At 29.2% G+C, this 15,335-nt stretch overlaps 1 protein-coding gene across 1 annotated transcript; it reads right to left on the bottom strand.

The window, feature by feature from the left end:
* Positions 1–8,917: 8,917 nt before the first annotated feature.
* Positions 8,918–10,681, bottom strand: LOC140885125 (ethylene-responsive transcription factor ERF114-like). Its single transcript, XM_073292058.1, has 2 exons — positions 10,329–10,681; positions 8,918–9,670 (listed from the first exon to the last, which is right to left on the bottom strand). Exons 1-2 carry the CDS (start codon positions 10,471–10,473, stop codon positions 9,066–9,068), a joined length of 750 nt encoding a protein of 249 aa, XP_073148159.1. The 5' UTR covers positions 10,474–10,681; the 3' UTR covers positions 8,918–9,065.
* Positions 10,682–15,335: the final 4,654 nt, after the last annotated feature.

Raw genomic sequence — 15,335 nt, 5'->3', positions numbered from 1 at the left:
ATAATTATCAATTTGTTCTTTGGTGATAATCTCTTTTGTCTAACACTGCACAATCTGATTTGCAGGTATGAACCGACACTATTTACAAGATGTCACAACGCCCAAACGAAATTAACTAGTTAATGGAATTTTCATTTGGTCATATTATTAACTGATCATGAAGTAAAAATAAATAAATTGATGTCACTAATTTTAAAATAATTGTAAACAAAAATGTTTAAGCTGTTATGAAGAGAATTCTAACCTTAAGTCAATAGATGTCAACAATTATTGTACGCACAACATAAACATGACAATCGCCAGTTGGGATTTCTTTTGGATTCATGTTGATCAGGTACAAATTCTGTACATTTTTCATTAATAATTGACAACGTAAGCCTGATGGACCCATACTTGGGCCTATGCAAGCCCACTATCTAGTATAATTATCTATACTATATTATAAAATATTAGACTTTTGGAGTAACTATTTTTTATATCTTGGTGTAAAATTTAGGGATGATATATCGTACCATATCATACCAAAAATCATATATCGTATATCGTACTGAAAATTACGGTATAAGAAAGTTTTATACTGAAATTCTCTGTATATCGAAAATAACGATATCGTACCGAAATTTCGGTATACCATAAAATTTTGATATGGTCGGTATGCTATTTATATATACGGTATACCAAAATTTTTGGTACATATAAATAGCATACCGATTATATCGAAATTTTACGATATACCAAAATTTCGGTACGATATCGTTATGTACCGTTTTATACAAAAAAACCTAATATTTTAAAAAATTATATATTTATTGTTTATAAATATTATAAATTTTTAAATTTTTTGATATTGTTTCGGTATTTCGGTATACCGGTATATACCAAAAATTTCAAATTTCATATCGTTACCGTACCGAAAAATTCGGTATCGTTACCATACCGTACTATACCGAAATTTTCGGTATACCAAAAATTCGATAAATTCGATATTTTTTCGGTACGGTAATTTCGGTATACTGAAATTTCAATATTTTTCTCCACCCCTAGTAACACTATCCATTTTTCAAATTTTTTAAATTTTAAATATTTTTTAAATTCATATCTATACTTCTAAATTTTTAAATGGTTATATTACTCTAAATAAAAAAAATAGTGTTAAAATTTATTAATTTGAAAATAACAAAAATTATCGTGTCTAAATAATTATTCTAATTGTACATGCACGCAACGCATGCAGAAAGACACTAGTAATAAGAATATATGAACCTCTTAAAATAACTAAGTTGGAAAATTTTAAAGCATAGAAAAAAAATGTCTCTTCTTTTATATTTCAAAATAAATTATTTACTATTCATAACTATTATCTTTGAACTTTATTTTTTCAATTTAAAAATAAAAAGATTAATTTATTTTTAGATGTAATATTAATTATTTATGAATGTAAATTTTTGCGTGCGTGAGTTGCTAGTACGACATAATTCAATAATATTTAACATTTATATATGAGTTTGATTCACATCTTCATCTATATGGAGTATGTAGTAGCCTATAAATATGTTAGACATATAATCACACTGCAGAAGTCTTGTGTGACAAGCAGCTTGTTCAAGAAGGTATTGATAGATAAAATCGAACTCATTATCAAACGTTTACCAACTACATCAACTCAAACACCCTCGAACGTTGTTTGTCAATATTTTCAAATGTTGTTTAGTTTGCTAGTTGTTGACGCAATGATGTTTGTAATCTCAAGTCCTTACCTAATAATTCTTTAAGTTTCAAATTTAAATGAGACACCGAAAAGCTTGACCAAAGCCGACAAACGTCGAAGCGAGCTTGGAAACTCATAAAAATATAATAATTAACTTAGGAATATATCATACGAATTATTAATAAGTAATGTATAAGTGTCACGCCATGGCCTCCAAGTCTTGTTTTTGACTAAATGCGTGTGATAAATAAGAGAAACAGTCTTGCATGCGAATGTAATCATTTTATATCTACCTATGAAGAATATTTTTAATTCCCTTTCATTAAAGGATCGGGACTATATGAGTCGATTCACACTATTTTATTTGACTTTATAAAAATTTAAATGTAATATTTTAACAAACTCAAATACTACCATTTATTATTATTATTCTCCCTCAAAATATGCTTTGACGAGTTAAAAAAAGTTTAATAAATAAGATGCACGTGTGGAGACAAGAATATTGTGGGCCGGCGCCGAAAATCTTTTGGACATATCAAATATTTACTTGCATGAAAGTAAAGCAAAATCAAAGCTTTAATTAGGTACCTTTCATTCTTGTAAGCCAAGAAAATGTTCATACATCATTCACATCGATAAGTCAATCATCATAAAATTTCATGCATAATATCTATTTATAATAAAAGCCAATTAAGTTTATCTTTCGAAGTTTGTATACCGCAATCGTTCGTCTGTCCCTTTCTTTGAAATCGTGGATCTATCTAGGGTGTTCAATCTTCGGATAAAATAGAAAAAATCATAAATCCAAACCGAAAAAACCAAACATCGAATCGAACCGAAAATCGAAATTTTAAATTCGGATATAAATATTAAAATCGAAATATATGTGGTTCGATTTCGGATTATATATCTCAAAACCGAACCGACCGAAAAAACCGAAATTTTATTAAATTAATAATTTTATTTATATATTAATTATTTATATTATATATTTTATGAGATGATATCTAGTGAAAAAAAATTATTTTTGATAATTTTTAGTTGATTGTTGTTTATTTAAGTTATTTAGACTTTGAATTTAAAGTTTTACAAAGAAATCATTTAAAAAGATAACATATTATATTTTAAAATATATTTGATGTGATTTTGTTAAATCGGGTGTCCGGACTATCAGGGTAGTAAAGTGGACCTGGTTGATTCGCCGGGCTGATGAGATTATATGGTGAATGATTCGTTGGGTTTACCACTTTCCTCTTGCGTGATGATACTTGCGCACAGGGAAAATGCACCAAAAACATGTTAGTGGGGCGCCGGAAGGTTTTTCGACGGGGCCAATCCGATGCTTAAATCAGACTCAAATATAGAATGAACATAAAGGAAAGTAGAGAGTAAAATATAGTGTATTATTGGGCCAAGATCAACGTATTCTTGCTAATACCTTCCTGAAGGTATTTATAGGTTTTAAAATGAGATGAATGTTCAGCCTTTTTCGGGTAGTGGCGACGATACGGATCGTGGATGATTAAGCTAACCACTTTCTGCTTCGTGGATGACCAGGCCGGGATGTCCGGGGTCATGACAACGTGGAGAACATGCTCCTAAAAAATAGGTATTGACTAGATCACCGTGACTTGGTCTTTCCCGTCTTTTCTTCCTCATATATCCAGACGACATGAATTACTTGTCCAGCCCCGGGCTATTGGCTCAGTTCTTTCAATTCCTCACTCCTTTCCGAGCAGCAGCCCTGGCACTCCTGCTCTCTCGGGATATCACCACTCCTCCCTAAAATAGTCGAGCTAGAGCCCCGCTCGCTGTCCCGAATACCAGCCTTGATACCTTAAAGCTCCCGGGATATCAATATATAATATTGATTAAAATTATTATATCAAACATAAATAACCGAACCGATTTAGTAGAAAATCGAACCGAACCGAATGAAAACGGTTCGGATATCGGATTATATATTTCTAAAACCGAAAAAATTGAAATAAAAAACCGAAAATCGAACCAATCGACCGATGAACACCCCTAGATCCATCGAGCGAGCGGTGTGGTCGAGTCGAGCTTGACCGTTAAAAACCAAGATTGGGCTAGCTCACATTCGTAGATCGAGTCTCTCGAACTTTGATCGTGACATTAATTAGATAGATTTTGTGTTACAGAATTATCATCAATGGATAAATAATAATTTGTTTACTGTGATTGATTACAATTGTGATTAGAATTGTGATTAAACAAAAATTCACAATTTTGCCCTTTAAATATGATAGAAAAGATTATAAAGAAGGGTATATTTGAAGTTTTCTAATTTTCTTTCCATTTATATAAGTCATAGATTATTTATCCTTAATGAAATTGAGGATTATAAATCATGCTCAAATCTAATTATTAACGGGCCTTGAGTTTAGGAAATTTTGTTAATTTTTAAGTAAACATGAGATGAATTATTATTAATAGTCTTATCACATGATAATCACCCCAAGTAAATGCAACATAAGGGCTCCCGCATTGGGAGCGATTCATCCGCATTATTCCACCTTCCACCTCCTCAAAAAGCGTGGGGTCCACATGCCACATACTCATTACATTAACATCTTCTCATTATTAATATACACTCACATTCATTTAATAACAACACTCATTATTTATGGGTTTCACTGTCCATTTATTATTAAATAAATAAATTACTAATTTTGTTTACAATTTTAAAATTTGTATATTTTTTTTGATTAAAAAAATATATTTTAAAAATATGAAATAATCGTTGGGGCTCTAGATATTACTATTTAAATAAATTATAATAATTTAAAATAACATAATATTATTGTATTATAATTAAAATGTTAAAAAATTGTTAATTATTTGACGAGTTTCATTAATTTAAAAAATGTTAATTATTTGGAGCAACCAGCGGCTATTTTAATTTTTTTTTTCTTTTACATTTTTAACATTTTTTTTAATTGCAAAATATGGAAAATGTGAGCGCCACTCACACTCTCCCCCAAAGAGCGTGTGTACACGCGCCAGATGTTTGTGTCTGGCGCGTGCACACATTTAGCACTCAAAGCCTTTTTTTTTTTTGAAGAATTTTCTCTCTCCTATATGCATTAATACGTTAATGCAGATGAATATTTGGGCTGACTTGGCAGCCCAGATTAATAATTCATGCATCCACATTAGTGCAATAATATTAATAGGTGTTAATAATCACCTATTAATGCACCAATGTGGGTGCTCTAAAATATTGATATTATTTTAGGAGGATGGGAATGAAATGAATTACCACAACAATCGTAACATTAATTATTAATCATTCGCCTATGAACGAGAAATATAAAAGTTAATTTTTTTTAGAACCCATAAAAGTTAATTAATTATAGTTTGTTACAGAGTTCCCAAACCCAAAAAACTTTCCAAATTTTTTTTATTTTATACACAAAATACACAAATGAAAATGAAAATCGCGTAAAATACACAAAAATTAATCAATTGCATGCTTGGCATTTCGGTCAACAGTGGTGAGCACGTACAATGTTTTCTGGTCAAATGTTTTAATTTGTATATATATATATATATATATATATATATATATATGTATATATATATATGTATTTCATTTAAAAAAAAAAGATTTTTCCCGAAGGGGATCCCATCCCACATGAGTCAAAAGCCCATTGGCTCATGCAGAGGTTAAATCGAGGTATGTGCACGAGCGGCAGACAGGGACGAATCTAAAAATTTTATCAATGAAGGGCAAAAAGCTAAAGAATACACAAAGAGCTAAAGAATACACAAAGATATATATATATATATATCTAACCATCAATAACAAAAATTAAAATATAAAAACAAAATATAAATAATATTTTTTAATTTCAAATATAACTTACAATATCCTTTACGAGTTGAAATTTTTTGAAAATAATTATTAAAAACTATATTCAACAATATACGAAATAAATATTTATTTTAATATAAATAATTAAACTATCATTCAAATATTTATCTTTCCTTTGATTAATTGATGATAACTTGGTTGGAGTACAAACAAAGAAAAATAAATATGAATTAAAATAATAATAAAAATAATTTATTTTCACTCTTCAAACTTTGATTGATGTAAATAGTAGTAGAGGAGTTTAAATGCTATTTTATTATTTAATAATAATAATAATTTATGTGTACAATTTTAAAAAACTAAAGGTATTTTTTCACATAATAATTTAAGGGGGGCAGCTGCCCCCCTTGCCTCTACATAGAACCGCTCCTAGCGGCAAGAACCTGAGGGAGGAAGCAACATGGCCAATCTCCAGAGCATACTCTACAATATTTCAGCAGAGAATATGCTTCACACGAGGATTGAACCCGCAACGCTGGAAAATTTCTTCTCACATTATCTCAGGCCTTACCAACTCGCATATATATATATATATATATATATATATATATATATATACACATACTACTCATAAAGGTGTTACACATGCATGTTCTTAAACACATGCATGAAGATACATATGGTTCTTTTCATTCTCTTTTGTGTCTCTTATATATATATATTTATTTATTTTTTCTCTTATTTAAAATTTTAAATACGCTGAAATTTTCAGCGGTAGCGAGTGAACGTAAATAAATTAGTAACATTTTTTTGGTTGCAATAAAGTTGGAACTTAATAATTCCTAAAAAATGTGTATCTTCGATATTGTAGAGTATTACAAAAAAGTAAGAAAATTTATAATATCTATGTGAAAACTTATATAAATAAATAATTTAATGGCTACATATTAATTTGATTTTCAGTTCGATCGAGATGACAAGTCCATGCACGCCTAGACCATTAATGTAACAAATTTTGTCGTATTTTAAGGACCTAGCTAGCTAGAGCCGAATTCAAAGACTAGTTAGCTAGCTTACTATATATAGTTCCACTTTCCAAATTTCACATTTTATGTGAATATTCTATTTATATAATTTAATCAGTACAAATTGTACAATGAAATACATATAAATATGTTATTTTCTAGTAACAAATATATGACAAACACTCATATGAGACGGTTTCAAGGATCATTTCTTTGAGACGGGTCTTTTGTATGGGTTATCTATTAAAAAGTATTACATTTTATGCCAAAAGTATTACTTATTATTATAAATATGGGTAGGGTTGACTCGTCTCACGAATGAAACTGTCTCACAAGAGTGTTACTCTAAATATATAGATAGAGATGGATATGGATACAACTTTATATATAATGAGGAGAGGTGGTCCTGTTTTCAAACTTGGGAAATGCCAAACTGAAAAGATCATATTATGGATAAGCATCTGAATTAGCTTCTCAGGCAAGTATACGTATATATATTGTGCTCTTTATAACCTTTTGATCTTTCTTTTACTTTTTTTTTCTCTCTTTCCTTATTTAGTTTTCAGACCAAGTATGATATACATATACTTTGCTTCGTGTCTGCTTAACGATCCTTAACCTTTTTGTCTTCATAAAGACGACCTGGCCCGTGTGTATATATATTTATGGAGTGATTGCAACCACTTTTTTTACTTTTTATATTTGTAACATTCACTTCTCTTGCATGTTATATTTTTACACTTGATAAGAAAAATGAGACTAAAAATCATATAGTTCGCTATTGCGCGCACACACAAATATATATACACTCACATACATATGTGTGTGTATATATATATATGTGTGTGTGGAGAAATTTATGTGAGATTTATATGATATATACATGCATGGATGAAGCCAGGAAAATCAATTAAAGAGAGGCGAAAATGATTTTTATCGGACGAGAGGACTGCGTCGATACATTATTTAGAAATGAACTATTATTGCAAATTTATAGGATAAAATACAATAAATATATAAGACAAAGTTGAAGGGTAGCGAATGCAACCACTGGTCCCTCGTTGATTACGTCTCTGATATTATATATACTAATTATGATCTTATACGTTCAACACAATTAAATACGTACCATTCTGACTATATATTAGGGTTTCGATTTGTATGTGTGTGTTTTGTGTAGGAGTAAATACGAATTAATATATCATATTTTTAGGAAAAATAATTGGTTATTAGGGGAGGAATATATGGGCTATATAGGTGTGGCCGAAACATGATTTTTCAAAGAAATTAACATTTTAAGTTTTTTCCCGTTTGCAAAAGACAATTTAATGTGAGTTTTTTTTGTTTATAACTTATATTCACTTATAATTTTCGATTTTTTAAAATAAAAAATTATGTATAGTTTGTGAAGAAATGTAACCAGAGTTTGTCAAACCCCTATGCGTCTATACCTATGTTTCTGACAGATTCTTTGTACAAAAATATAAGTAAGTGGTGGATCCCGATATTCAAGTTACAAAATAATATGCCATATTATAAAATATTGAGATCACATCATAATGTTAAATAAATTGATAATTTTGATATCATGCATCATGTTTGAACTCCATAAAAAATTCAAAATTTCTGATTTTCAAACTCTCTTCGTTGACCAGATAGACTAAGACCGTGGTTAATCGTTATTTTCTAGGAATTTAAAATTTGTTTAATTTGGACACAAATTCAAATCTATACATGCATGTATAATTAATTAGGGGTTTAAAATTTTGTTATTTTTTAACTAAAAAAATTCATCAAACTTCTTGTTTACTTTAATTTCTAGCCATTCATATCAAATATCAATCTTGTTGTATATCATTCAGCCTTTTAAAATCTTGATCCCGAGTGTCATCATTTTCAAGAGGGTTCGATTATAATTTTTTTTTTCATTATTTTAAATATTATCGGGGCAAAAAATTAAATATTGCTCTAAAATATTAAAAAACAATTAAATAGATGTAAATATACCATAACAAGTTATTATCATTTTTGTCTTTATCATAGTTTAAATTGATTCTAAGATAATTAAATCATTGGCAATATTACGAAAAATTTATTACAATTTAATTACTACTTACACAAAGTACACCCGTGAGTTGGTTTTGAAATTATAATTTATAAACTAAAATGCGTAATAAAAGATTATAATTTATAACAGTAAAACTAAAACTAGATTTCCAAATCATGCTTGAAAACTTGAACAAATCCATTACGACAAAATGATAATTGATAATAATTATGAAAATGAAACAATGTTTTGCCACGAGTCCTTCAAAGAGATGGACTAAAACTCAAAAAAAAAAAAAAAACAACCAAAATAGAATTAATACATTAAAACTTAAACAAAACGAATAAAAGAACATCCATGCGATGACTTTTCCACACATACATATTGTCTCATATATATATATATATGAATCTTGATCCACATTCTATTGAATTACCTTCTTGATCATCACTTCTGTCTCTCAAATTCTTCCCAATTTCGAATAGAATAATTAGAATTACTCGAAGAAGACGACGATGTCGACGAAGTTCCGAATTGTAGCTGAAACCTTAAGAAATCTTGTTCTTGCAACTGCTGAGAAGAAGAAGAAATCATCGGCACTGCATTAATATTTAACGAACTCTCATCATAAAAATAAGGTCCTGATCCATTATAAGATGTCGAAAAATTTCGGTAACCGATCAAATTATGATCATTACTATGGATCCCACCGAAAGGTGCCGACAACGGGTTATACTGAGGAACGTTCGTAGTATTTTGTTGATGTTGGGGTGTGAACTGAGCACCAGTTATACTACTTCCAAAAGGATGTGTGATGCAAGTGAAGTCGGATTTTTCGGGTTGAAGCCTTTCGGGGAAGTTGAGTTTGGCTTTGCTTCCTTTGAATTTGAGTGCCGCTTCATCGTATGCAAGAGCTGCAGCCTCGGCGGAGTCGAAAGTTCCGAGCCAAACTCTCGCTGCTTTCTTGGGGTCGCGTATCTCCGCCGCCCATTTCCCCCACGGCCGCTGCCGCACTCCTCTGTAGTGTCTTCTCTTTTGGTTTGGACTACTCCCTTTTCATTTCATATAATAAAAACTACTAGTCAATATAATGTAACAATAGCCATTTTTAAGATTCATTTTCTTGGACAAGGCAATCTCATTTTTTTTAATATTTTACTATAGTTGATAGTGCATCTATTCTTTTTCGCTTAACACAAAACTCCGGGTGAGTCAATTTTGTGATAAGAATATAATATTTTTCAATGCATGCATGGAACAGGCCCCCCACCCCCCCCTCTCTTACAAATAGATTTCTATTCTTGGTTAAATATTGTCCAATTATCGGCGCTTGCCTTTCTTGACAACCAACAAAATTGTCATAAAATATCACTCTAATTATTACTTCATACAACACTAAAGCCAAGAACTAGCACAACTACTTACACTTCATCTTTTGATATATCATCGTGAAAGCTAAGATATTACAAAAGAGTTTAAAGTTTTACTACACAACTCGCAAGCACACCCACACATAAATATACTAGCGATCAAAGCATATGTGCATCAGTATATTGATGATTTTTCGTTTTTCCCAATATTGATTTTTATTTAAATAATTAACTAATTAATGTGTTATACACCATTGTTCAAAAAAGACTCGAGGGTTTAGTAATTATCCTATACATGAGGGTGTATATAGTTATATATGGATATTTAATTAATTAATACCTTCTTCTTGAACCGGTGCTGCGGTTGACTGAAGATGATGGGATAACCCAGCCGATGAGTTTAATACATCGACAGAGTCGGGCAATGCTCGATTTTCTCCGGTGCAACCGATGACTTGGGATAGAACGGAAACCATGGCCGACATGTCGTGCTGGGATCGAGCTGAGTAGACAGGGAATAATGGGTCATGAAGATCATCTTTCTCCTCCGATTCATTGGATGAAAAGGGCCTCTTCCCATAATTTCTTGGATCCAGTGTGACTGTCTTAATTGTGTTGGAATCGAAAGAGGTGAGAGTGATGGATTAATGTGTAGATGGGAAAGATAAGGTTTTATAAGGAGGAAAAGAGGATCGGAGCTACCAAAAGTTGGAAATTAAGACAATTAATGAGAATATTTTTCATTCTAGGGTTTTTATTTTCTTCAAACTATTCTTTTTCTAGGGTTTAATTTTTTTTTTTTTAATTTTTTTAACGAGAGTTTACTTTGATATATGACTACGACATATTATTATTGAATGAAATGGCAAGCTCAATAGTGACATAAATATATTTATATTTATATAAAAGATATTGTGACATAAATAGATTTTGTGATTTTCAACCCGACATTACTCATAAAAAATATTATTTTTTTATGTAAAAATATTACTTTTTATTATAACTATGAATCAAGTCGACGCACCTCACGAATATAAATGCGTGATCACGAGAAACTTACTTGTAAATTATATTTGTATTGTTGAGTCTCACATATAGTTTATAAATTTTATTTTATGTCATTTATTATAAATGAATTAAGATGGGTAAAAATGGGCAGCAGTACTATCCTACGTGCCCTCCAACAATTATCAAAATTGCTTTTATATTATTTGAACAAATTTATTTCATGGATGATTTGCGCCTAATATAATTAGATAGGGAAATTAATTTGCAATTTCAGTTTGCTGATATGTCTTTGCAATTTTGGTCTTCGCCTCTAAGTCGACAAATTTATATGTTATTTTATATCTTTCAATTATTTGTAATTTTGGTTTTGTAAGTTCTAGAATGAAGATTTGACATTATTTACGCCACCGTCATATTGACGCCTCCCAAAGTTTTATATCAGGATTACGTCAAAAAAAATAACTAAAATTACAACAAATAATAATAATTAAAAAAAAAGATAACCGATATTTAAAATTGAAATTTAACATCACAATGAAGCAAAATCATAAACGGCTAGACCAAATTGCAACTTTACCTAATAAACATATTTCTTCAAACATACAATTTTGTTTGGCCAATTCTGAAATCATTCCCGAGGGACAAAAGCCAACAAGCTCATTGTTTAAAATTTTCTTGGTGTGAAAATCAACTAATTCACTGTCCACTTTTGAAAACATATAGCTTCAGAGTTGGAATACCTCTGACAATTTGTTCAAACTTCAAACTGGTTATTTATTCAAACACACAAGCACAAATTTTCCTCTACTTTATTAAAAAAAACAAACAAACATTATCTTATGCTTTAAATTTAAATTTTTTGTCATGCCTCAACTTTCCAAATTTATTTCGAATTCTACACGATATATCAAAATTATTACTAATAAAATATATCGATATTTGTTTAAATCAAATTGATTTAAAAACAGATTGAAGTCCAATCAACGCCATCTTTATATTTTTCCCCAAAAAAAAAAGTAATGTAATAAATGATAAGATGATTAATGACTGAGTTACAGAACATATATATATATATATATATATATATATATATATATATATATATATATATATATATATATATCTTATGAGATGATCTTATATATCAATATCAATGACAAAAATCGACCCCATTATATATACAATGAAACTTAATGGTTTTTATAAAAATAAAAATATTTTTTATGAATTAGATTAATTCGAGATGAGAATTTTCACAATGTATATACACTATAGAACTTATGACTGGTAAAGTCAAAAGTAAAGATATTGATATATTTTTCTATACTGTAAATACCTGGTCAAATTTGGATCTAGTTCGATACTAAATCCAACACGTAGAAAGTTAGAAAGGACAAATGGTATCTATATATATATATAATAAATTTTTTTTTGAAGGAATATATATATATATATATTTTAAAATCACTAAAACATATATATATATATATATATATATATATATATATATTGATTACCGCATCTCTGACTACAAAAATCTGATATTGTGTTTTAGGTCAAGTGGTTAAAACATTGTCAAGTTTATGTGGTCTAAAGAAATCCTGCACATTAAAGTGCGAAGGATCAAAATTAATATACATTAGCATCAACGTGTACATGTGATATGTGTGTATAAAATATTATAATATCTTATTATTATATGCTATTATATTTTTATTTTTCATTAATTAGTTTAATTATGATTTTTTTTAAAATTATGATTGTTTTTTATCTCTAAAGTAGTCGTGTATGAATAAATTTAAAAAGTTATTTATCATAATGTTAGTTGAAAAAATATGGAAAATGTGTACATATAGAATCAAATTTACATATTTATTTAGTATAAGGGTAATTTTTTTTAAAAAATTGGGGTCATATATCTATAAGAGACTCAACTATTATATATATATATACTAGTGAAAAATATACACGATTTGCGTGTGTGTAAAAGAAAATTTTTTTATATGTAGTTTTTTTTTTTTAATTTTTTAAGAAAAACATGGAGTCTGTTGGATGTTTTTAATTAATGAGATAATATTGGATAGGAAAGGTCAATTATAGAATAAGATATTTTGGTGTTCTCAAAAATAGTTATTATCATATGTTCATATTTTATATAATAGAATATATATATATATATATATATATATATATATTTGAAATAGGCTCAACTATTATATGTGTGTGTGTACATTTATACTAGTAAAAAAATGTGTTTATTTGGAACTGTATGGAATTTATGAACTTGGACTTGGGTTTTGTGGTTCAAAAATAAAGATAGTGGGCCGCTAATTAAACATTTTTTTCAGTGAGGATGGGTGTTGAAGAAAATAGCAAAGATTATTTGCAGGCATAAAATTCAGGCCTTCCTAATATTTAATCCAGAAGCCTTATTCTTTTTTTTTTTTTATTTTTGGTGAGAAATTGTGACGACTTCTAATTTCTTAACTTAAAATAATAAATAATTAAATTTGCTTCCTACTTTTTTTTATATAATGTATAATAATAATAATAATAATAATAATAATAATAAACAGGTTATGAAATATCATGAATAAATAAAAACCACAATTTAAAAATAACTGGTAGCAATCCAGCATCTTTACTAAATTAAAATATTCAAAAACTGTAAACGTTAAATAAACCTCTCAAGGCATACTTAAAAATAATCTGGCAGTAAGAAAAAGTAATTGGCAAATAAATAAAATACTTCTATTGTTCAAAACCTCAACCAATTAAATACATAAACTGTTTTCTTAAAAATATTAAAATGCGGAAGCTGCATGGTCATGATTTGCATCGCCAGTCGATAAAGTCTAGTGAGCCTAATGGCTCAGCAAAAAATATCCGGATATAACAAACATATATAACTCTATAAACTTTAAACTGTCCTTAAAACATCAACTTTAATTCTTAAAACATTTAAACCTTAAAGCATGCACACACAAGCACACAATCCTCATCTTTTACCTTTAAACATTCAAACACGTCGCAAAAGAGACACCTCAACCTTTATTTTACACCTCAACATATATCGAACACCTCGCAAAAGAATACATCTCAACACACTCCAAACACATCGCATAAGAAAGCATCTCGACACATATTAAACACATCGCAAAAGAATGCACCTCAACCTCATAAAAATTATTTCTTTCCTTTCGACATGTGGCTTAGAAACTTTCCTCAAATTTTTTTTTATAGTCGCTTGATCAAGCATTATACAAGGATATCCAGGGTGGAGGGACATTATGACCCGAAGATCTTATACAACACTCCGTCAAACCTCAAGGGGAGGGGCATCATGACTCAATGGCCTACATCCATACTCCGTCTTCCTCTTGGGAAGAGCATCATGACCAAGGAGCCTACATCCACACTCCGTCAACCTCAATCTCAATCGTAACTTTACCACAAACCATAAAAATATTTTCCTCACCTTTATACTTCAATCCTCAACTCAGTAACACACACGGAACAAGAAATAAACACACACACACGAATACAAACATATATATTAATATATATATGGCCGAACACACACACACACACACACACACACACATATATATATATATATATATATATATATATATATATATATATATATTCTTTCGACTCGGTAATACCGTAATAGATTCAAAACATGTGGATCTCATCATACATAACACAAAAAAATTATAGAAACATATTTACTCCCTTTTCTTTGATACGACAAAAAAACAAAATCCCAAAACATCATTTTTTTTTTTATAATACTCACTTATAAATCTAGATCATCAAAAATACACTTTCTATCAACCAAATCGCATCAGATACACTTTGAAAAATATATGATTTTACCGATGAGTCAAAAAAACGGATTAAAACTTGCTTTTTTTTTAAAGAACGGTTGATCTGAAAAGCGTTTCTGGGATCGAAGATAGGCCGGAACACGATCGGAAGCCGGAAATCAGCACTAGCCGCCCTCTCTTCTCACGTTTTCTCCCCCTTTTCTATTCTTCTGACTGCGTTCTCTATTCTACTGACTACACGCTATTCTTTCTTTTTATTTTAACTTAATTACCTAATTAAAACACTAATAAACTCCTTAATTACTAAATAAACTAAATTAATTACCTAATATATATACTAACACACGCACCAACCACAAATAAATATAAATATATATACGTATATAATATATTAATAAATATATATAAAATCTTATCAATTCCAATTAATCTCAATATTTACTAATTGGTAAAATACATTACCCAATCCAAAAATTATAAAATTCTCCTACAACTTAACTTTTAAT

Source organism: Henckelia pumila, chromosome 2, assembly GCF_033568475.1.
Source record: "Henckelia pumila isolate YLH828 chromosome 2, ASM3356847v2, whole genome shotgun sequence".
NCBI lineage: Eukaryota > Viridiplantae > Streptophyta > Magnoliopsida > Lamiales > Gesneriaceae > Henckelia > Henckelia pumila.
This window is presented reverse-complemented; position numbering and strand designations above follow the sequence as displayed.